We start from the raw sequence: 23,201 nt of genomic DNA, 5'->3' as shown, positions 1-23,201 counted from the left end.
AAGCATCGGCAAGCAGCATGTGAAAGCCAGTCTTCGGCAACAAATCGGAATGGATGGATTCATGTAAGGGAGGCTACATATCCTTGAAAGAACTTTGTGCCACTACTAAATGCTCTAATGTCCTGCAGCTGAGGCGGGTTTTCCAATTAGTGCTGTGCGAACATTAACAAAATAAAACGTGGAAAAGTGGAGTTGTTTGGGGACGAAAGAAGCTCCTGGCAAATTTTGCCAGTCGCATGGTGTAAACACAGCCCACAGCAATTCATGGATAAGGCCCTCTGAGCTCTTCAAACAGTCGGGCAAAGACACGTCCTGTGAGACACGATTGCCTGTGAAAGCACTGTTAGAGATGAAGTAGCTTAAATTCAATTCTACCACTTTGTGATCATTATGTATACAAGCCGTGAACATAGACGTCTCTTCTGCAGAGGCTCAGCAAAATGAAGCTTCGCTGGACAACTTTAGAATGAGCTTCTCATCCAATGTTCAATGAGTCCTAAGATTTTTACATAATGAAATGGAGCTCATTAAGCATGAATGGTTGTATAGTGAGAGTGTTAATGCACGTGACTGCTTGTGCGCTTACTTGCCAAAAGGAACAGATGCCACAGCAAATCATGTGGGAAAACTGTAAACTATTTTTTTGCTGAATAATGATTTTTTATTAAGTATTAACAATAAACACCCTGCAGTACTACACCAAAGCTATAACTGTCTCATATACAACTACTCAAAAATACATATGCATGCACAAATATATACACATATATATACACACAGACACACATATGTAATCATACATACACACCTGCAAACACATACAGCACATGCAAGCATGGTTATATATGCAAATATATACAGATTCCTTATTAATTAATTAATTATATATTAATGTAAATAATGTACGGTACCTTGCGTCAGTACCCGCCCTGTCCAGGGGGCATTCCTGTCTTGTGCCCAATGATCCAGGATGTGCTCTGGGCGCACTACAACCCTAACCAGGTAAAAGTGGATGAGTATTGGGAATAGCTTGAGGACACAACGCTGTGTAACCGCAGATACCTAAAAAATGGGAGAGCACCTAAGTCAGGAAGAAGTGGATGGATAGATTGATGGATGTATCACTATTTTAATCCCAATTCAGTTATGAGTCTTTGTTTTAACCCCGGGGTTCAGATCGCCTGGGACCTGGTGTCCTCAAGGCTATTGACGGATGTTGTTCCCAGCAGGCAGCAGTAAGGACGTTGTGTGGAATAGTGTGGAACTATTTTACAGTGCAACATGAAAACATAACATAATACCTGAAATATATCTGTCTATATCTTGAGCAAATTGAGAAATGTATTCTCTCAAAATACTTTACTACAGTTCAGTAGATATATGAGTACCGAGTTCTTCTTCAGATTGTTGTTTTAATGAAGTTAAAGGCTATAAATCATAGAACACACTGTACCAATAACTTCTTTTAACTGCGAGATTACATCCAGAATTGTGTAGCAAGAAGGTAGCAAGGATGGGTATTGGGAGTAGCTTGAAGACACTAAGCTGTAGATACTGCAGATACCTAAAACTGCAGATACCTAAAAAAAAATTAAATAATGCAAACATATAATTAATGTACAGTTCATTTCTCAGCCCAACATCTTTTTCATTAGTGGGCCAACAAGTGAGGCCATTTCTGTAACCAAATCTTGGAAAACTGTTTTACAGTAGGATTTGATGCGTAGCTAATTTAATGTGTGCTGAATTTTCATTAATACATAATGTACAAATGATGTACACAACGGACATGGAATACCCATGATCCATTGCGTTGTTTGGTTTGAAGAGCTCACATGCATAACGACATGTCTGAAATAATAAACTACCTTGTTGCATTCTGTTCCCTATAATAGTGGGGTCAACTGCAACAGACCTGAGAGGGGGGCTAGCTGTAACCACTGCTTAACATCTGGTATGTTGATACAAACACATTTACTTCACACTGCATTATGTGAGTATTTTAAGAACTCCTGGGTTCTCATTACAGGTGCGGATCGTCAGCAAATCACTATTTGGGCCCTCCCTCATTTTAGATCTAAAAGCATCTAAAGGGATAGAAGCATGTGGACTGTCGCAGTAGGGTACCATTACACTAATATACACAATATGACTCTTACACAGTGTTACACAGTTCTCTCCACAGTGTACCTAAATGTGCCTGCATAGTGATATGAGCAGTTGTTGAGCTGTCTAGAGGTCCTTATGGTCTTATTTTTGACAGCAGTGAGAACATATGGTCAGATTGTCCACCACTATGTTGCAGTACTCTGCAAATATAAGAGCCCACCCTTAATTTACGTAAATATCCTTTCACTTTCCTCTTGCTTAAGTGGATTTCCTCTCGACTAATCCCATCAATAGATTGTACTTAGTGGCTGTTTTGACTGGAAATCTAATAAATGAAGGGTCTCTGACTTCAGCACAGCACTGCACGTGCTTTTCGACAAACTATGTGTGGAAAAGCCAGACTGAATTATCCAATTATCAGTCATATGAGAACTAAACCACAGTGGTCATCCTATGTCAACAGGCCATCAGTAGTGGAGCTATGTTCAGCTGATTATACCTCAGTAATACGTCAGTGGTATTGAATACCGATATTCAGCTCCTTGAAGGCCTCCATGATTTAATATGCACAGACAGCAATAATGTGATTCTGAAGTAAATACCCGAGCTTTTACTACATTACAAATTCTCTATGACAGGTTTAGTCATGTGTATCTTTGCCTTGCAGGTCACTACACTACACGACAGTAAAGCTCACGTGAGATCAGGTCCTTTTTGGTTGATTTGGAGGCCCTGAATCATAGCTTTGTAACTCAGAATTAGGCACTAGGCAGTCCAGTGAGTGGTGCCATGCAGTATAATCGGTGTGAAATGAACTCTTACAGAATTCAATTTGGGCCTTGATCGCTGTCTTGCTTGGGTTCTGTTCCGTTAGGATGTGTGTCAAGGCTACATGGGGCAATCAAATACACAGTAATAGGATATACCATTAAACATGCCTTTATAGGTGAAAGAATAAGTCTTTGCCATTGATGTAAGGCCTAGGCAATAGGGCGATGAAATCGATTAATGGCGATGATTAACAAATGGCCTGATGACGATACTTCAAAGGCGGTAATCAAATTTACCACTGTCTCTGCTGGAATTTTCTACCTTTTACCTAAATGAATAGTTTAGCAATAAATCTAATTAACATCATTTACCACTTATCCCAGATGCAGTTGGTCAGTCAAGGCATGCTTAAAATCCAACATGTGCTTCTTAAAGCTAGAACGGGTGATGCAAGGCTAACATTGTGAAAAAACCCTGGACTGTCACCAGTTTTATCTAAATAAATATGTGTCAGTATCAATAAAAAAACGAAATAATAATAATGAGACAATATGAACTCTTTTAATATCTACATAATATCCTATTTTCTATTATTACGCTTTAAAACTGGGCCGCAGTGTGTGGAATGATACCCCACATTGGGCTGAATAGGGCATATAGTAGCGTAATTGGGGGCTGCGTAAGCTGCGCAAGTAGTGCAGATGATTCTATATTTAGCTAGCTAAGTGGATTATGTACAATCTGACATTATTTTAAACCTGAAAAACTGATCCACCGAGTATCAGACAGCTCAGTTCAGCTGCTACTGATGACATGACTATTGTAGGATGAAAAGTTGTATCTGAGAGCAGCTGGTGATGGAGTGACATTAATTTGTAATGTGACAGGTTATGTTGTGTTTTGACACGTAGCCAGCCAGCTAGCCTTAGATAGTTAAGACGACTGACTGGTCTTAGAAATGTTTTTGGCAGTGTTTTTGACACATTTAGTAGACTGGGTCATCCAGGTTTGCTTGCTTTCACTTTTTTTCAAACTCAGAACATCGCTAAACTCACAAGTACGAGGGTCTAATTTTCATAGCGTGAAAGAAAAGTGAGGACCCACAACACCCCAACCTGTGGCCATCCTATAAATGCATATAAATGAAAGAGCTTATTTGGCCATGCACTATATAGACAGAGAACAGAAATCTGATGCATCAGGTATCTTTGAGGTATCTTTGAATTATTAGTCTATTAGGTTTCTTTCTTGGGTAAATAGCAAAGCACTTTGTAAGTCGCTCTGGATAAGAGCGTCTGCTAAATGCCTTAAATGTAAATGTAAAATGTTGTAATTTTAAATATCGTCCTCATCTGGAGTTACCATTTTTTCCCATGTTGACACACTTGTTCTGTACATAGCTTTCATATTTTTAGCTTCATGAAAAATAACTTGTAACGACACAAACATAGCATCATAAACCTATAACATTCAGTCAGTTTGAAGCTGAAAAAGTGCATTTAGTCTGTGCTGGTGCCTTCACTTAACTTTATTTCTAACTGATTTCAGCAAATGAGCTTGAAGTCCGCAGGTTACAAAAGGATGACTGGAAAATTGTCCTCAGATATCAGGTGAGCTGCAGTTCTTTTGTATCCCTTAACATGATGGGTTTGGCAGAATATGTATATTTTATATTGTTTCTTTTATCAGTGTTTATTTTACTACTTTTCCCAATTTCCATTGTAAGTACATCATTCAACCATTAGAAATCCCTGCTGTATTCCATCAATCCCAAATGCTAGCATAGCCATGATCCACAGACAAATCAAGTTGATCAAGGACAACATTCCAATAAAGAACCACTGGAGAGTGCAGTATACCTGGCTGTATAATATTTGTGAGATTTTCTCCATTTTGTCAATGAGCAAAATGATGGCAGTTCATATCTCTCTGAATAAGCTCGTCTGCTAAACTATTAAACATCTGCTAAGCTATTGTGTTGAATACCTAAACCAGCATAGATCATGTTTTTGTCTTTGAGTTTGATGATTTAGGGGGTCTACCAGTCTGACCAGCCTCAACAAGCTCGTGAACCAGCTACTCCAAGCTGGTGGACCATCATGACTAAGGTGGTTGACTAGTATGACCAGCATGACCAAGCTGGTCAGCCAGCAAGTCTAGCCTGTCCACACATGCTGATAGACCAGCTAATCCATCAAATATGACCTGTTAACTAGCATGCTTGAATTGTGCTAGGCATGTTTCTTTAAAACTTTAACATATGCTTTATTTATTAATGTAGGATCTATCAAATTATCAAGTAAGCATTTTATATAGGACATGAAAGAACCCTTTATTATCTGTCAGGTAAAAAGCTTGCTGTGCTAACCACTGGGTTAAAGTAGCCCCTTCTGTAGCTTGGTAGGCCTGCTACACAAGTGTAGTGGTTTGTAACATGTACTAACGTGTGATGTTTTCCAGTTTCCCAGACTATTTGATGTGAATTGCATGCTTTTCTAAACTCTTAAATGATGTTGTTTCTTCATACAGACTTTCCTTAGCAAGTCCCAGTTAAACAGTTAAAAGGTCTCTAACAACCCCAGAAAAACAGGCTGCTGCTTTCTTTGATGCAATGCCATAGCCTTAGATAGCACTCCTGAATTCACAAAACTGCTGGATTGATTGGTGGAAGTTGAATATTACAAAACAGTTTAATAATACAAGTATTGACACAATACATGTATTGTAGAAGATCCATTGGCAAATGTTGGCATACATTCATAGGGAGGTTTATGTGATCCATAGAAGCACACTGCATTTGAATCTGTGCCCCTGGCTGCTGGACCTGCTTAGTCTGCCAGTGGTGAATAATTTACAGCCACAGTGATGGTTCAGGAGGATCATGGCTGACCTTTTCCGCATCTCATTAGCCGCAATGCTAGGCAGCAAGCTTTAACAGACTCTTAAAATCTAGACAGCTGCTGGTCTTATCTAGGCCTTATCTCCGGGCAGACATGTTGAGATGTCTGGACCCCACTCAGAGTTGCCACAAAACATTGGTGTAAATCAGTCCTTTAGAGCTGGAATAGGGGTTGCCATAGGGGACTTGGATGAGCCTGCAAGAATGGTTCTCAGGTCATATGGATGACATACACACACACTTACTGTAACATAGGTCCTTATTTGAGAGGTTTTTCCCTTACCTCAAGTGTGGCCAAAGGGTGATAGCATCTTGCTGCCAGGGATTTTGGGCCCCATGAAAAGGTATTACACTGGGCCATCTCTACTCTAACAGTTCTACCCATACACTCAATTAATACGTTTTAGGCCCCCTTTAGTCACAGGCCCTTAGAATTGTCATAACTTCCTCCTTCTTAATTCCAGCCACTTTGTTCAATGTACTACTCTCAGCAAAACAGCCACCACCACCATGCTTAACATGCTGTATAGTATTCTTGGTCTTTCCATTAGAATGCTTTTGCCCATGTGGTCGGCTGCAAACTTTAGTTGAGCTTAAAGGTGTTGATTTTGGAGCAGGAGCTTTTTTTTTGGACAGCAGACTCTTGGTCCATAATGATGTAAAACTTGCCACACTTTCCTCTCAACTAAAGGTGACAGTTTGTGTCTTCTTCTAGACCCTGGCAAAGTGGCTAAACATCTCAGTTACTTGCACATATGTACAATTTATGAATTGATGATCTTGGAATTGAAGATGTTTAAATTGGCTCCAAAACAACATTTCTGACTTGGGTAAATCTTCAGTCATCCTTCTTCAGAGCTCCTTGGACTTTCCCATTGTACTGTGTGTATCAAACAAACCCTTTTTATGTGGACACAAAGAAGCTACCAGCAGTCAGTTATAATTACTAACAGTAAGTTCAAGGGCCTTAGGTTTGGCAAGTTAGACATTTTGGACATTCAAGCACCATCAAGTGGGTTTATAGAGGTGTCAAGTAACAAAGTACAAATACTTTGTTTTCTTACTTTAGTAGAAATGAGGATTATCTATACTTTACTGGAGTAATTATTTTTCTACTCCTTACATTTTCAAAATAGACTTGTTACTCCTATTTCATTTCCGGTTGTTTCCTGAAAAATCGCACCATTCAGAAAGTGTGACATAGCGGACGCTGAAGATGTCCATGGCAGAGATTCAAGAGAACTTGAGTGAAATAAGCACTACATTTATCTATCAATATTGATATCATGCTTCTGAAGTTTGGCTTTTTGCACCTTTACAATACTTTTAGGCCACTACTCATCATATTTTCCGCTCCATGAAACACATGTTAATGCTCAGTTGTGCACATATATGCTCCTTTAATATATTTGATATTACTAAATTGCCTTATTTTCAATAGGCAGATATGTGCATCCCCCTACATTTTCCAACATGGACATTTTAATATAATATTATAGTCATTATAGTTTTTAGATAAATATTTTTTTTTATAGGTGTGGTAGTGCACTATAGGCCTCTGTGGCGCGACCTAAGCTATTGGCCTTTGTTTTCCTTACATTACTTTTACTTTTATACTTTCAGTAGTTTTCAGTAAAAAGCTTAAGTTGATACTTCAACTTCTACGGAAGGCTTTTTAAACCCTAGTATCTACACTTCTACCTCAGTAATGAATGTTAATACTTTTGACACGTTTGTAGATGTATGCATAATTTTAAACAAAAATACTTGAATTCTACTGTTAAAGATGTATGATGACACTCATTCTGTCGCAGAAAAAGAACATTTCAAAAAGAAAACCCAATATTGCCATGCCATTCATGTCCATGATTAGTGAATGTAAACATCTGACCACAACTGTGTTTACATGGCTCGTCATGTATACAATGCTATACTTTTTCATGAAAAGATAAACTAATGCACAGAGCAATTATGCAAGGGGTAATGATTTATGCTGACCCAGTGGACGTCATGTGTTAATTGACGATGGTCGATGGAGGTTTTAAGTATTTCTTAGTGACGGCTGCAGGAAAATCCCAGTGTGATATGTGAGAGAGGGCATAGCGGGAGGCAACAGGTGCTGAACCTCCCTGTCTCATCAGACCCCATCAGCCATAGTGATAGGGGCTTCCCAGATTAGCCTCTAATCCTTCTAGCTCCATCCCACCCTGAACATTTTTGGCCCAGTAGGCCATAGCATGTACATGCCATCCTAGCCTAGCTGAGTCTGGAGAACTGAAGCTTGCTGGACAGATGAGGCACTTAGTACAAGAAGCCCATATAAATGGAGAAAAAATCATGATAGAGGGAAGATGAGCGCTGTGTCAGGTTTTTTGTAGGGTGACCATACATCCTCATTTTCCCAGACATTTCCTCTTCCCATCCGGTTGGGATTTCTACATTTTGTTAAAGAGAATTTGTATAGATACAGTCGCCTCACATCTTGTGTGCAGATTTTTACAGCCTTAAACGCCTCTGTTTAGGCCCCGCCTCCTCATCCGCCACATTGGTCAAACTGCTTAAGTTCTACCTCCTCTGCGCCACTATTGGGCGACATGTACCTGCAATAACTTAATTTATATGTTTTTTTATTATGATAACTATTAGTTTTGGTAAATTCATTAACATAGCTGTGTAATGTTAGCGATATTAAACTTTCTCCTAGTCTCACACATACTGCCTACTTAAAGCCCCCAGCAACAAAATCCAAACCACAATGGACGCCCATGTGTCCTCAGTGTCTTCTTATTCAAAAACAAAAACATGGGTGTGAGAGTAGGCTGTCTGGTCCAAAAAGCCTCAATACCAAGGCTTTACAACATAGATGTTAAGGTATGTTCTCTGGTCACAGAAGCCATAAATCTGACACTTTGTGAGTTGATTACAAAGGTTCTTACTCTGCTCCAAAAAGCCTCAGAACTAAAACTGGCATGAGGGTTGTTCCTCTGGTCCAAGAACAGTTATGGTTGTGATGGTGGGTCCCGGATAAAGCCTTTAAACTGAAGCGTTGCGAGGAGTTCATGAGGGTTCTTACCCTCCTTTGCAGGATGATTGTGAGGGTACCATTTTCTTAAAAGATCCAAGTACAGAATCATTGCTGCTGACCTAGCTGACCGGCCAGTGTCTGGAACTGCAATAGCAGCAGTGTCTGAACATCATACGTAATCATTGTGTACGTGCTGTTCATCTCCATTTGGGGCTTGAAGGTTTATCACTCCATGAGGCTTGGCCTGTTCAGAGAGGACAGGGCTTTTGTCCAGAGACTGATCCTTACACCTCTCACTAAGTGAAGTGTGAGTAAGAGGAACTGGCTGTTTATCTGCGGTCCTAAAGCCTTTTTCCAGAAGCTGCAGATAAGGTGGGCTCTAGAGTACAATAGTCTCATATTTAACCACATATGGTTTCTAATGTACCTGGAAAAATACACCAGGTCAATGTGCTGTGGGTTTAATGTCTATATCACACCATAAATTACAATGTTCTGCAGGCTTATACAGCTTATATGCATGTACACAGAAGTGTATAGTTCATCGTATTTTATAGAAGTGTGTGTGTTTGTGTGTGTGTTCCTGAATTACCTTGGTGGAGCAGTGCTCTGTGTCCGTATTTATAGTTCCTGATAAAGCGACTGTCCCATCCCAGTCACCCCACTGCCCTGTCCGTAGGGGGAGTAATCCAATAAAGAGGAGTTGCAGAGTCGCCCCTCTGCCTCTTCCCCTGCGAGAGAAGCCAGAGGAACACAGCACAGCCCAGCAATACTCAGCTACACAGCAGTAGGTAGGTGTAGCATCCACAGCCTGATGCTCTTTTCTTCCTCTCCTCTCTTCTTCTCTCTTTTGTGCCAGGTTTTTTCTGTCCTATTGCTTTCTAAGGCAATGCTCTGTTCCTCTCTCTAAGTTGTTAATGCTATTTAGTTATCAAATGGCTCCTTAAACCACCTACTTTATTACAGCCTGCCTTTCATTAGACAAGACAGAAAGAGCATTCAAAGGATTAACTAACAGTTTTAATATTCAGAATGAATTCAAATTTCATTTATTCCAGGGGCATTTCTTCCTCCAGTCATTTAAAGGTTGTAAAATGATGAAGAAGTGCTTGTTCTGCCCAGTTTGGTCTGTTTGGTCTGTATGTGTAATTCACTCATCCAGACAGCTCTCCAAATTCCACAGCAATTTATTCTTCCAAAAAGTATTCCAAAATCTTTTCATTTTTGTAGGATTACATAATTCTTAAATTGAAATGAGTTTAAGTCGGTAATAGTAAGCACTAGGGGTGTCTGGGCCATCTGGTGACCTCAAGGCGCCATTAACGGACATTGTTGCCTGCCGGCAGCAGGAAGGACAGTCTCAGAAGGTAAATAAAGGAGTTGAGAGTAGTGTGAAGCAGTGTGGAACTTTTTTACAGTGGAGTATGAAACCATAAACAAACTATCTGAGACTATATAGCACAAACAATATTGAGGAAAAGCTTTGTTTTATCGGTGGGAGAATCCAGTGCCTTTCTTTGTTTTTTAACCAGCACTGGAGAGCGCATTCAGAACCTAGAGGAGACTAATGCTAATGCGCACACAGTGTAGAAACCCAAATAATAGCACATTCACCCACTATAAACCTGTTCATTCACATTAGCAGTGGACAAACAACAACAGATATCAGTCTACAGTGCGTACCAGTGTTGTAAAGGAGCTGGGAGCTGACTGGTCAGGGATGTGAGGCAGACTGAATTATAAGATGTTAAACACACTATAAAACAGTCATTTTAAGAAAGGCTCTACTAAACTAAATCAATCAGTCCAGAATGTCTCATTAGAGAAACTGTTACCAAGAACACAGTGATTATACTTTAGTATTTATTAGCAGCACATCTTATAATCTATAATAAATCCATAAAAAAAAACATTAAAACCATGTGCATGACAATGAGCATCTGGTTACGGCGGTACCTGTCAAAAGGGTTAGAGTGTAAACTATACATATTAGGCAGCAAGTGAACAGTCAGTTCTTCAAGTCAGTGTGGTAGAAGCAGGAAAAGACTACGGGCCATAGTCATGTTGACCAGGACTGAATTGTGATGGCTAGCCGACTGGGTAAAAGTATCGGGTGTTCACCGGTGTGCAGTAATCAGTACCTACCAAAGGTGCTCCAAGGTTAAATTGGCGACAGGGTCATGTGTGCTCGAGGCTCCCACTGATGAAATCCATGTAGACCCCACCTCACAACTGTTAACTGCTGTGACGGTCTTGTAGAGTCTATGCCTCGACGAGCTGTGTTGGCAGCATGAGCAGGAACTAACCGTTGTTAGGCAGGTGGTTTCAGTGTTATGGTGGATCGGGTGTAAGAGGTTCTGGAATAGAGCTTTGTGGATGGGCAGGTGCTTGCTTGTTTGGGGCTGTGGACATGTTGGTCCATGGGTGTTGCAGAGTAGGGGTGGGCGATATCATATGTTATTGGTAGCATATAATATTTAACATTTATGTAATAATCTTTATACTCAGGTCTTTGGGATGGCCCTAAACTTTTTAAGCATTTTGATTATGCAAAATAGGTAACAAACCTCCCAAAAAAGATTTGTAGTCTATGCTGCTCACCATTAAGTTAGCACCTGGGGTGTGTTTGGTTAATGTGGGCTGTGCCCTGCTCTGCACCCCAAATGTACTTCAGACTGGCCAAAGATTTGTCATTCATGTCTTTCATTAGCTGTCCGGTTGTGTATTTGCAATGTGTGTGTGAGCATTCGAAACTTGTATATGTGAGTGTATGAGGAAAGAGAGAGAGAGACTGAATGTTTTGAGCTCCACAATGACAGGTAGAAATGGGTGTGGGGTGACAGGTGGCAACATTGAGACTTTCTCAGATCTGTTGCCCACTGCTCATGCCAGCCAGCCAGCCAGCCAGGGTGCTAGGCTGAAGAGAGAGATCAAAGAGGCTCCTTTTCGCAGCAGGACGGCGGGTGTGACCAGCATTCCCTGAGTAAATTAACCTTAACTTTGACTCTATAGACAAGCATAAATAAATTAATAAATAAGCTACATATTATCTACACCCCGAATAAAATGATTCTATATAATCTTTAAAACAAGCAAGAAACCCTTTTTGCTAGATCAGTTTTTTATATTTGAAGAACTATTTTAACAAGCGAAGAACATTCAAGATAAAGAGGACTATTTAGATGGTTCTTTGAGCTGGACTGAGTAGAAGCACTGCCTTTTCTTATGAACCATTGAAGAACCCTTTTTATAAATGTACTATCAATTTAATTTAATTTATATGGGGCTGGACACACCCATTAGCATATCCAACAGTTATGTATCCTCAACAGAGTTCTCCATCCACTCCAAGGAGTGCCATGTACTGGAAGCTGCTGGAACAGTAGTGTCAATGTCTACAGTCAAGCTGATTAGCAGCCTTTCAAGAAAGAAGACCCTGTGCCACAATCAGTACCATCAAACTCAGTTTTACAAGTTTACAGCTTAACACACAAACACATAAACTGGAGGAATGTTTTATGGTCAGATGAGACAAAGATTGAGTTGTTTGGCCAAAGTGACCACCATGGATATGTTTGTAAAGTAAATTATTTGGAGTAAAGGTGGGGCATTCAGCCCCCCGAGAACATAGCCGGGTTTCCATTCAAACGTTTTGCTAATGTTATTAGCAATTATGAAATTTCAGCAGATGCAAATGCAATGCGTGTTTCTGTCCAGGGCAGGGCGAGCAGTGGTCCACCTAATGAGGGCTGGAATCTCTGTGCCACCCCAACGACATAGCTCAAAACCACCAGACAATTCTGGGAGAGCACAGCGCAGAAGGTAGTGAAGTGTAAATGATTAAGAGCTGGAGGAGAAGGACAAGGAGTAAAAAAGAAAAACACCTAAACCCAAGCATTTGGAATAGGCACCGTTTCAGATGTGGTGGAAAACACATTCTAATATTAATACAAATTAATCATAACAATAACTGACACAAAAATTACACCTTTACACACTTTTTCTGCCCTGTTCGAAAATGTTAATTAAAGAGGTATGTTGCAACAAGGTGTCTTAAAAGTAGAGTGTCTCAAAAGTAAGGAAACAGGGCCATATGAAATGAAAATGGTTTAGCAGACAGTGATCCAATTTTAGACGCAATGAAACATGGCCTAACAGGTTTCCCCTGTGTCTAAAATGGGATCACCAGCTGCCAAACTGTTTTCATTGTATATGGGTCTTTCAAACCCTGTATTGTCCATATTAGCCTAGAATGTCAAAGTCAAATTTATTTGTATAGCACTTTTTACAGCTGTTGTTGTCACAAAGCAGCTTTAAGTAAGGCATTGTTGGCCAAATTGCAGTATTGATGGAGAATGTGATTTTACTAATACTATGCACAAATCTAGTAACCAAATTATTCGATTAGTGTATTAATTCTTCTGTATTCAGAGAGAAATATTTGAATATCTACTGCATTGCATTGTTTCAGTAGTAAGCATTGTGCTACTAAAAACTTCGCATTAGTGCTGAAGTCAGCCCTTCTGTAGTTCATTAAATACCTTCCTCTGCTAAGGAGAATATTGCCAGTCATGTGTCTTTACCAAAACCTAGTTTACTCCTTCAGTGAATAAACTGACACAATTAAATCAGAAGCTCCAGGAATTCCACATTTGCCTTGGACAAGTGTTTACAGTGTGCCAGGTTACAATGGGCCTGCTGTGCATGTGGATAAGAGATCTTGTCTGCACGCTCTAAATTTAGCTTTTTTTCCAAAAGGCAAGTTAGAGCTAATCAGCTTTGAGTGGCAGTTAAAGGGCAAGGCTGTGTGCAGTTACTATAACAGCTGGGCCAGCTGTGTTATGTTTGGAGTATTCTCTGTCATTATTACCGGCACCTTCACAGCTTTCAGAGCAATATGTACAATAGAACAGATCTTTTTATATTCATATACAGACTCTGTGGCCACCAAACGTGTCAATTACTCTAACACTCTTCAAAATAGAGACTTCATAAAGAACCATGTTTGTTGAAGAGTAAAGAGTTTTACTTAACATAAAGGTTCTTTTCCAATTGAAAGGTCACATTTTGATCAGAGGTGGCCAAGGACTTGCAGACAACTACACTACACTTGTTGACACTCCTTCAAATTAATGCATTCAGCTTCTTTAAGTTGCACCCATTGCTGACACAGATGTTCAAATGCACACAGGCAGCTTGTCTAGTCCCTGTAGAGACATACTGCCAGTAGAATAGGACTCTCTGGTGCAGATGAACATGAACACCATTCCCTAATGCCAGGTGTGAGCCAGAGGGGTATAAAGTCCCCCAGCATTGAGCTGTGAAGCAGTGGAATCGTGCTCTCTGAAATGATGGTGCTCAATCCAATACTTTTTCAATGAGGTGGGGTGGTGATCATTTGACATCCCAATCTCATTAACGCAATCAAACGCAATCAAATCCTCAGAACACTGCTCCTAAATCTAGTAGAATGTCTTCCATAGGCAGTAGAGATAGTTACTCCAGTAAAAGCAGGACGAACCCTTTTTAAATACTCTTGATTTTGGACTAAAACAATTCATGAGCAGGTGTCCTAATACTTTTGTCCATATAGTGTATGCATGTATGATCTACTCTCACTGTAGTATGTATTACTCTCACTGATCCTGGGTAGGCACAGATTTCAGAACATGTTGGAAGTATTCCTTTGAGATTCTGGTCATGTTAACATGATTGCATCACATAATTGTGCAGATTGTTCAGCAGCACTTTCATTGCGACTCTCCTGTCCTACCACATCCCAACGGTGGTCTATGTTCTTTTGGATTCAGATGGGATTATCAAAGCCACTGAACTCACTGTCATGTTTTTGACAGATTTTGCTTTATGACATGATACATTGTCAAGCTGGAAGTAGCCATTAGAAGATGGGTTAATAGTGGTCATAAAGACATGCCCATGATCGCCAATAATACTCAAATAGGCTGTGGTATTTAAGTGACTGATTGTGTAATAAAAGGCCAAGAAAACATCCCCTACACCATTACACCACCTCCTCCTGCCTGGACTCTTGTCACAAGGCAGGTTGGATCCATGGTTTTATTCTGTTGTCACCAATTTCTGACCCTACCAGCTGTGGGCCTCCGCAGAAATCCACGAAATGAATGAGAGCAGGCGATGTCCAGTCTTAGCTGCCCAGTTTTAGTGAGCATGTAAAACCTGGCATGGTCCTTTGCTGTTGTTGCCTATTTACCTTCAGGTTGGACATGTTCAGCATTCTGAGATGCTTATCTGCCCTCCGCAATTGTACAGAGTGGTTGTCTGGGTTCCCATAGACTTTCTGTTAGCTCAACCAGTCATTCAGTTTGGTGGTCTGGCGTGAGAAAAATTGTCATACAGATGGAGGTCTGGGCCATCCTAGTGTGGATTAGTAAAAAAGGCTTTTGGGAGTAGATGGTGGTTGTGAAAGTCCAGCTGGAAAGGGTATGAAATGATGAGTCCATCACTGCTTGTCAGGATGCAGATCCTGGGGGATGATAGAGGGATGTAGGCTAGGCGTATCTCAGGTACTTCCTGCATATCTGCCATATTTGACAGATATGCAAAAATGAAAGTACTGCATTTTATGAGCTGCATATCATCCATGCGAAGAATATTACTAAGCAGCACTGATGCAAATGTACATCTGTTTATTTTTGGAACGTGTCATTAACAGCAATCTTTTGTAGTTATGTAAGTATGTAGTTATGTGGTGCCCTACTTTGAATTTGAATTCATCCACTTTGTTTTCAAGCTGTTATTTGACCCAGAATGGCGGAGCGCTACGACTGTCACTACTGCAAGGAGTCTCTGTTTGGAAAGAAGTATGTCTTGAGGGAGGAGAACCCCTACTGCGTGAAGTGCTATGAAAGCCTCTACTCCAACACTTGTGAGGAGTGCAAGAAGCCTATTGGCTGCAACAACAGGGTATGTTCATTGATATTCCAGTGCTCTATACATTGGGTAAAACACAGTCTGGAGTTAATTATACATTTCTTAGTACTGCTCAAGACTGCCAGTGGACAAACCATGGTGGGTGTAATGGGAAAAATATTATATCACAATATTTAAAGACAATTTCCCGATACACTATATTTATTGCAATATGCGCCACAGAATGCACCAGTAGAGACAAATTCTTAAAAACTGCTATTTGATTTTTTATTTGAATTATTATCTATAATGAAATGTGCAGTTGGTCAATGTTCTTTAAGCACTGACAATATTCATGAATTCAAAATGTATCATGGTAACAAAATGTATCATATTGTTCACCCCTAGGATACACCCAACCTTAGCTCAGTAACTGTCTGAGCTAAAATTAGCTAGACTAGGACTAAGATAAGCTATAGCTAAGTTACTAGCAGGACTGAAAGCTAGAGAAGCTATCTAGTAATCTTATTAAGATAGATTAATCAGGTGTGCTTCTGCTGAAAGGAAAACCTGCAACCACATTGGTCCTTTGTTGATAACATTATTGACCCCAGAGCTGGATGTCCAGCTTTGAAGACTTGCTTAGTTCTGCATTTGGTCAGCAGTACTGCAAGATGAAGGACAATCCAGGCTTTCTGGGAAAAACTCAGCTGGAAATCACTGCTGGGACGTGAGCCTGGCTCTAGACAAAGGAACCAAGTGAGCGTTGCAAGCTTTTTTGGGGGGATCAGGGATTACCAACACTCAATCACACCTTTCCTACAGACATATAGGATACACATGGCCCCTCAATGCCACTTCAAGGACATAGTGCTATAAATTAATCATGAAAAGAGGCTCACAGTTCCATAAGCTAACAGTGAAACGCTAAAAGATGGGATCAGGTAAGAGGCTTGAGAGTCAGGAAAGAGTAAGAGTGCAAAATGAAAGAGCAAATGGATGGTTTATGATTCAATTTATGTTTATATATATGCTGTACTATCCATAGAGTAGGGGTAAGATGAATATCTCACTATAAACGGTATGTAGCTAGCATTTGATTTTCCATGGATTTGAGCTTCTCTCCTCTTTCCAGCTATCTCCTGCACACTCCTGCCATTAGTGTCACATTACATAGTCATTAGCCCCGGTGAGGTGGCTGTGACTGGCCTGCTGGACTAGCCTGTGGTGGGGCCGCATGTGTGTCGGTGTCCTTGGCCTCTTTAACTGCCTCGTCCCTCACGCAGCAGCCAATTCGCTCAGCCTCAGAGCGATGGTTCATGGGCCAGTGACTTAATGAGCAGACACACACTTTCGTGCTCATGCTCACTCGGGCCAAATTGGTGGATAATTAAGTCCACAGGGTCACAAGGCCGCACTCACGCTGTATGCGCTCCCAGCATAATTCCCACATTCACTAACGCAGTGTGTGCTGTGCCTGATCACAAGCACCACCATACTCAAGGGCTAACAACCAACCATAACTACCATAGCACCAGCAATCAAAAGCAATTATTTTACCGTTAATAAGTCCTTCAAAATTCTCAGTTAATAGCTGCCGATTGCAGTTACGCAACAATAAGTGGATCAAATATAGAAAGACACTGACTTAGCTGTTAAATCAGCTTGGCTAGCACTTATGTTAGCTACTAGCAATATTTTAGGGCAGCTTGTGAAGCTAGCTAGTTATTTCATTAAGCTAGAAGGACAAAACTGCTATCTGTCCAGCAGTTACCTAATAAAAATATTGAGTGTTGATTTTCATTGCACTTGTTTATGCTGAGGTCTTTTTTCAAATGCCTACAGATTGTAAATAATTCAGCTAAAACAGACATGTTACTTGTCCCATAGATGGAGTAAATTGTAACAGGCTAAGGGGCAAGCTGTACCGTGCATCATACAGTTTTATGATGTTTAAACCAGACAAGATTTCCAACCTAAAAACATCAAATACATGCATGAAATTTGTATGTATGTATTCATAGCTTTTATTTATTCAGCAAAGTTGAATGACAGATGTCAGCATGCCACCTCTAGTATGCTTTTTAATGAATGAGCAAATAAAAATGTCTAAAAAATTAACATGTTTTGAATTAATTAATCAAAATTTAAATTAAAATCAGGTTATTTTGCCCCCCGGTCTGATCAGAGTCGTTTAATGCTTAGCATCGATTGATACTGATCTGATCTTTAGGTTTGCATATTAAAAAAAACTGCCACACCGTTTAGATAAGATGAGCTGCTGATTAATACTGAAGTAAGATCATTTATTAGTATTTTTTGTAGAAGAGACATTCTGGACGAATTGATTTAGTTTAGTAGAGACTTTTCTAGTCTGGCTCACCTCCTTCTCCATCCAAACTCCTGCAGATACTAAAGTCTTTTATTTACGTTCTGAGAATGTCCTTACTGCTGCCGGCAGGGCAATAATGTCGGTTAATAGCACCTTGAGGCCACCAGATGGTGCTCTGAACGTGGAACAAAACTGAAGACACAACTGCTGTCTGTTTTTCTTTAGATTTCTAGTGCTATTCTAGGTGTGGATAAGCGGGGCACTAGGACCCACAGATCATATCACCACATAAGCAATTGCCAATATACAACATTTATATACCTGAAAAAGTTGATTTTACTGTGAATTGGTTATGTGCTTCAAAATGTATGCTATTACAACCTTCAAGAGGAAGTTAAAATAATACTTATACATACAACACTCAAGAACCAGCAACTAGGTCATTGGTGTGATCTATTGGTGTGGTCCCACCTCACAACTTACAGAACGTCTTGGCACCAGATACCACATCTTCAGAGGTCTTGGAGAGACCACAAGTTGACGGATTAGGGCCATGTTGGTAGCAAAAGGGGGACCTACACAAGATTAGGCAGGTTGTTTTTATTTTATGGCTGATCATTGTGTGCAAAACCAGGACAACTCAAAGGAACCATTTGAGTGGCTGTTCTTTGCCTGGATGGATAATGTAGATGGTTCTTTATAGACTTTATAGACTTCTTTTTTGTCCACCCAGGACCTGTCCTACAAAGACCGCCACTGGCATGACGACTGCTTCCACTGCTTCAATTGCAGCCGCTCACTGGTGGACAAGCCCTTCTCCGCCAAGGATGAGCAGCTGCTCTGCACCGAATGCTACTCCAACGAATACTCTTCCAAGTGCTACGAATGCAAAAAGACCATCATGCCTGGTGAGCTAGAGTTTTCCGATGCTTACGTGTCTTCCTTGCGTGATCTGAGGTTAACAGACACTTATGTAAAACCATGGAAAAACCTATCGGCTGTAGTAAATGAAATTAAAGTGTTGAAGACAGTGAGGGGTTTATGGATGTTTCCCAGTGGAAAGTAGCATGGCTAATGACATTATTACGGTTATGCATTATTATGGTTGGGTGTTCTACTGCCAGAGTGCTGTTTATACACTGACTGAATGACCCCTGTATTCACAGGCTCTCGGAAGATGGAGCATAAGGGCAACAGCTGGCATGAGACCTGCTTCACCTGCCAGCGCTGCCAGCAGCCCATCGGCACCAAGAGCTTCATCCCCAAGGACAACGGCAACTACTGTGTGCCATGCTACGAGAAGCAGTTTGCCATGCAGTGTGTGCAGTGCAAGAAGGTGATACTAGTGAACACGAGAGCCCAGCAAATTTTACATGACACGTGCTGGGCATACACTGTAATGTCAAAAATGATTAAAAAAGGCCTTTTTTAAATTTGATTATCTTGCAAAACAAGAATCAAACAGAACGTGTCATACTGTGTGATGAGATGAGATGAAAGTACATGGGTTGGTCTACTAGTCTATTTTATTTTATATTGAACAATCAGACTGCTTGCAAAATGCTTCTAGTTCTGTGAGGTTCTGGGGTCTTCTTGTTGCACCGCCCTTTTTACTATTATTATTATTATTATTATTATTATTATTATTATTAGTTTTCCTTCCCTATTTTGGGTGTACACTGGGTACCCAGCACTGATGCATCAACTAGCAGATGCCTGTTCCTGCCAGCACACACTGTGGTAATGTGGAGAGTGTAAGAGAGAGCCAATAACCCACCTGGAGAGAGCAAAGCTTATTGTGCATTCTCAGGTTCTGGCTGCTGATGTCCACAGATTTTTTCAGCTTTCTTGCCTCTCATGAATGAGTTCTATAACTATTCATTGAATATTAATGCTGTCCCACTCTTCTCCAGTTGCAGTAGGAATAGAAGAGTGAGGCAGTGGTGGCTCAGTGGTTAGAGCACCAGGTTATTGATCTGGTTTAGACCAGTATATTATATATTAACATATTAAACATGTTTAAATTTTGTGCTACTCAGCACTACTCCCTTTGTGCTGCTTCTAACTCCCTCTGCAGTCTGTATGAAGCATGCTGACTCTGTCTCTGTCTGGGTCACACGAGGCACACATGTTTTGGGTTGTGTTTGGATTAGATTAGCAACAGGTTGAAGTTGTGTATTATACCAAGTATTTTAGTGTGCGATGGATGTTTTTTCATATGCCATAAAAACTCACACTGCCACTGTTGGATCCTTGAGCTCTGCCCCCGAAGGCTACCCACTGCACAATGAAGACTACCCACTTCTCCGGGCATTTGTGCTCACTGTGTGTATTTGCTCACTTGTGTGTCTGTGTGTGTTCACTGCACGGATGGGTTAAAGGCGGAGGCCAGATTCCATTTGTGTTCAATACAAGTGGTGAATGTGGTTGTTTTGTCTTTGAAGAAGGTGACCAAATGCAAACCCTTGGACCCATTTATCTACATAGAATATCCAGTTTACATCATACCCAGCATTAGCTTGTGCCCAGTTCTGTCCTACTTGTTGACTACAAAACTAAAGAAGCAAATATATGTAGTTGAGTTAAGATAAGGGGAAAACTGTGTACATTTAATTTCCATAAACCAAGTCTTTAACACCCTGCTACCCTTTTTTTATGCTTCCCTCAGCCCATTACCACTGGAGGTGTGACCTACCGCGAGCAGCCATGGCATAAGGACTGCTTTCTCTGCACTAGCTGCAAGGAGCAGCTGTCTGGCCAGCGCTTTACCTCTCGGGACGACTTTCCCTACTGCCTCAACTGCTTCTGCAACCTCTATGCCAAGAAGTGTGCCTCCTGCACCAGCCCTATCAGTGGTATGGTCACCTCACCTAAGCCTACAGCAGCATGACGTGCACATAAATGAGCTGATCTTCATATTCAGTACCATAGTACTAATACCAGTGACATGTTTCGGATCACCTGAACCACTTGTTGGTCATTCCACAATTCCATATGTAAAAATATGTTATTTCATAGTTTTGTTGGTTCCACTAACATTCCAAAATAGTGGAAAATAATTATAATGAAATAATAAGAAAATAATAAGAAAATTAATAAAATAAGGAAATAATAATAAAATAAAAAAAAGAATAGTATATGAATAGAAATATCCAAACTTTCAAATGGATGGTACCAAATATGAAGAATTTAGCAGGTAATGCAACCTCAGCTGTATGCAGTTACATAACAGTCTATAATTAAATAGACTAAATACATACCAAAATCATGGGTAATTGTGCCTAAAAAGGTCCTAGACTGGCTGGTCTGTGCCAAAGAGACCATGCTCTTCTGAATATAGGTCCCTGCTATGAATAAATCCTGATTGTTCATGCCATTATTGCATTAGCAGTCAGGAGTGGCTTACACTTATTTGCCTCAGCAAGGCTGTATTAAAGAGCCCTATCCCACATTGTTCTTCTATTTCATCTCTGTGTGTTTTTTTGTCCCAATATTTTCATACTATAGCATTAATGGGCACAAAAGCTCTGCTGTAGGCTTCATAGACACTCACCTACCTACTAGCTAGGAATCATAAACATGATCACCAACAGTGGGAGGGTAAAAGCTAGCATGTGCTTCCTCCACAGAACATGGAACCAGCCAACTGTATTTTTTCTATACTGCCCCTGATGCCAGGTTTTTTTTACATTATCTAACAGAAAGGTAGATAATGTAGGTTTTTCTCCTCACTTCCAGAAGCTATTCTAAACATCTCTCCTTTCACAAGAGAAAATCTAAACAATGCTCTTGGAAGCAAACCAGTCCAGCAGGGGGTGATGTAAAATTCTTCAAGAAGAAAGTGTAATGGCCAAAACAGACATAAACGCAGCACAACATTGAAGCACATTTTGTAATGACAATCAAAGATTTTCTCACTGCATGTTGTTCAAAAAGTTTGGACCAGAAAGGGAGGGAGGCTTAATGGGAAGTATAACAGGGTTTTTTATGTTATATTTAACAAGCCATATACATACAGTATTTAGGCAATATTGAGGCTATGCATTGTTAGGGCTATACATAAAATATTAGGGATACATTTACAGTGTTATGGCTATACCATATTTCACTGTTACTGTGGCTACTAATTAATAGAAATATATGATGCAGTACAGTGACACACATTACAGTACAATTATTATTGCCTAAAATTGTATTTCATAAATGCATATGTATTGGCATTAGCAGATACAGCCTAATAATGGATACTAGCCCAGAAGTCCAACTGTTTTGCTTCTCTATTGATTCAGTTGGTTTTATTCTGAATGTTAAATGCTTTTATGTGTGTCACATGACTAATATTGCAGGCCTCTGCGGCAGCAAGTACATTTCCTTTGAGGAGCGCCAGTGGCACAACGACTGCTTCAACTGCAAGAAATGCTCCATGTCCCTGGTGGGCCGTGGCTTTCTGACCGAGAGAGATGACATCCTGTGCCCCGACTGTGGCAAGGACATCTAAGCAGAGGCCATGTTCGGAAACCTTCCAGAACGAGCACGTCAGCTGACCGCATGAGATAAAACACGGCTGGCGCCAGGATGACTACTTTAAATCTAACCATGCAAGTGTTCAGTCTAACATTTCATCAGATATTAGACCTACATATACAGTGCCTTTTACCATATCATATTCTGAAACAATATATATATATATATATATATATATATATATATATATATATATATATATATATATATATATATACATATATATATATCATATTTTAATGATGATTGTGTGTGAGATGCCAAAGAGAAGTAATATATGCTTAATTAAAGATTTGCAGATGTGCTGAATTTTCAGTTAAGCTTGTTTAGGTAAATCTCTAAGACATAACCCTGACACTAACAGTTTTTTTTTTGCATTACCAATTTTGGTCTTTGCTGATCCAAAAGCTCTGAGAAGCATCTGTTTGCTACAGCTGCCAATAAAAATAATCAAGCAATGCACTGAACCGTTTTCTATTCTTTTTACTTGGATCTCCAGCTCCGCAACGGCAATCTTATATTAGCCAGATATCTGAAATAAGTGTCAGCCGATCTTTCAGCCTGTTTCAGAAAAGACAGCTTGATGGATAATACTGATTACAATAAGACAAAAGCCATAGATCACCTGGGTCTGGGGATTTGTGAAATTA

General features: G+C 40.2%; 1 protein-coding gene across 1 annotated transcript; it reads left to right on the top strand.

Annotated features, from left to right (window-relative positions):
* The first annotated feature begins 15,593 nt into the window (after positions 1-15,593).
* fhl2b (four and a half LIM domains 2b) lies at positions 15,594-22,525 on the top strand. The gene is made up of 5 exons (XM_072682909.1): positions 15,594-15,749; positions 18,761-18,935; positions 19,194-19,363; positions 20,696-20,882; positions 22,374-22,525. Exons 1-5 carry the CDS (start codon positions 15,594-15,596, stop codon positions 22,523-22,525), a joined length of 840 nt encoding a protein of 279 aa, XP_072539010.1.
* The last annotated feature ends 676 nt before the right edge of the window (positions 22,526-23,201 follow it).

This window comes from Salminus brasiliensis, chromosome 7 (assembly GCF_030463535.1).
Source record: "Salminus brasiliensis chromosome 7, fSalBra1.hap2, whole genome shotgun sequence".
Classification (NCBI taxonomy): Eukaryota; Metazoa; Chordata; class Actinopteri; order Characiformes; family Bryconidae; genus Salminus; species Salminus brasiliensis.
This window is presented reverse-complemented; position numbering and strand designations above follow the sequence as displayed.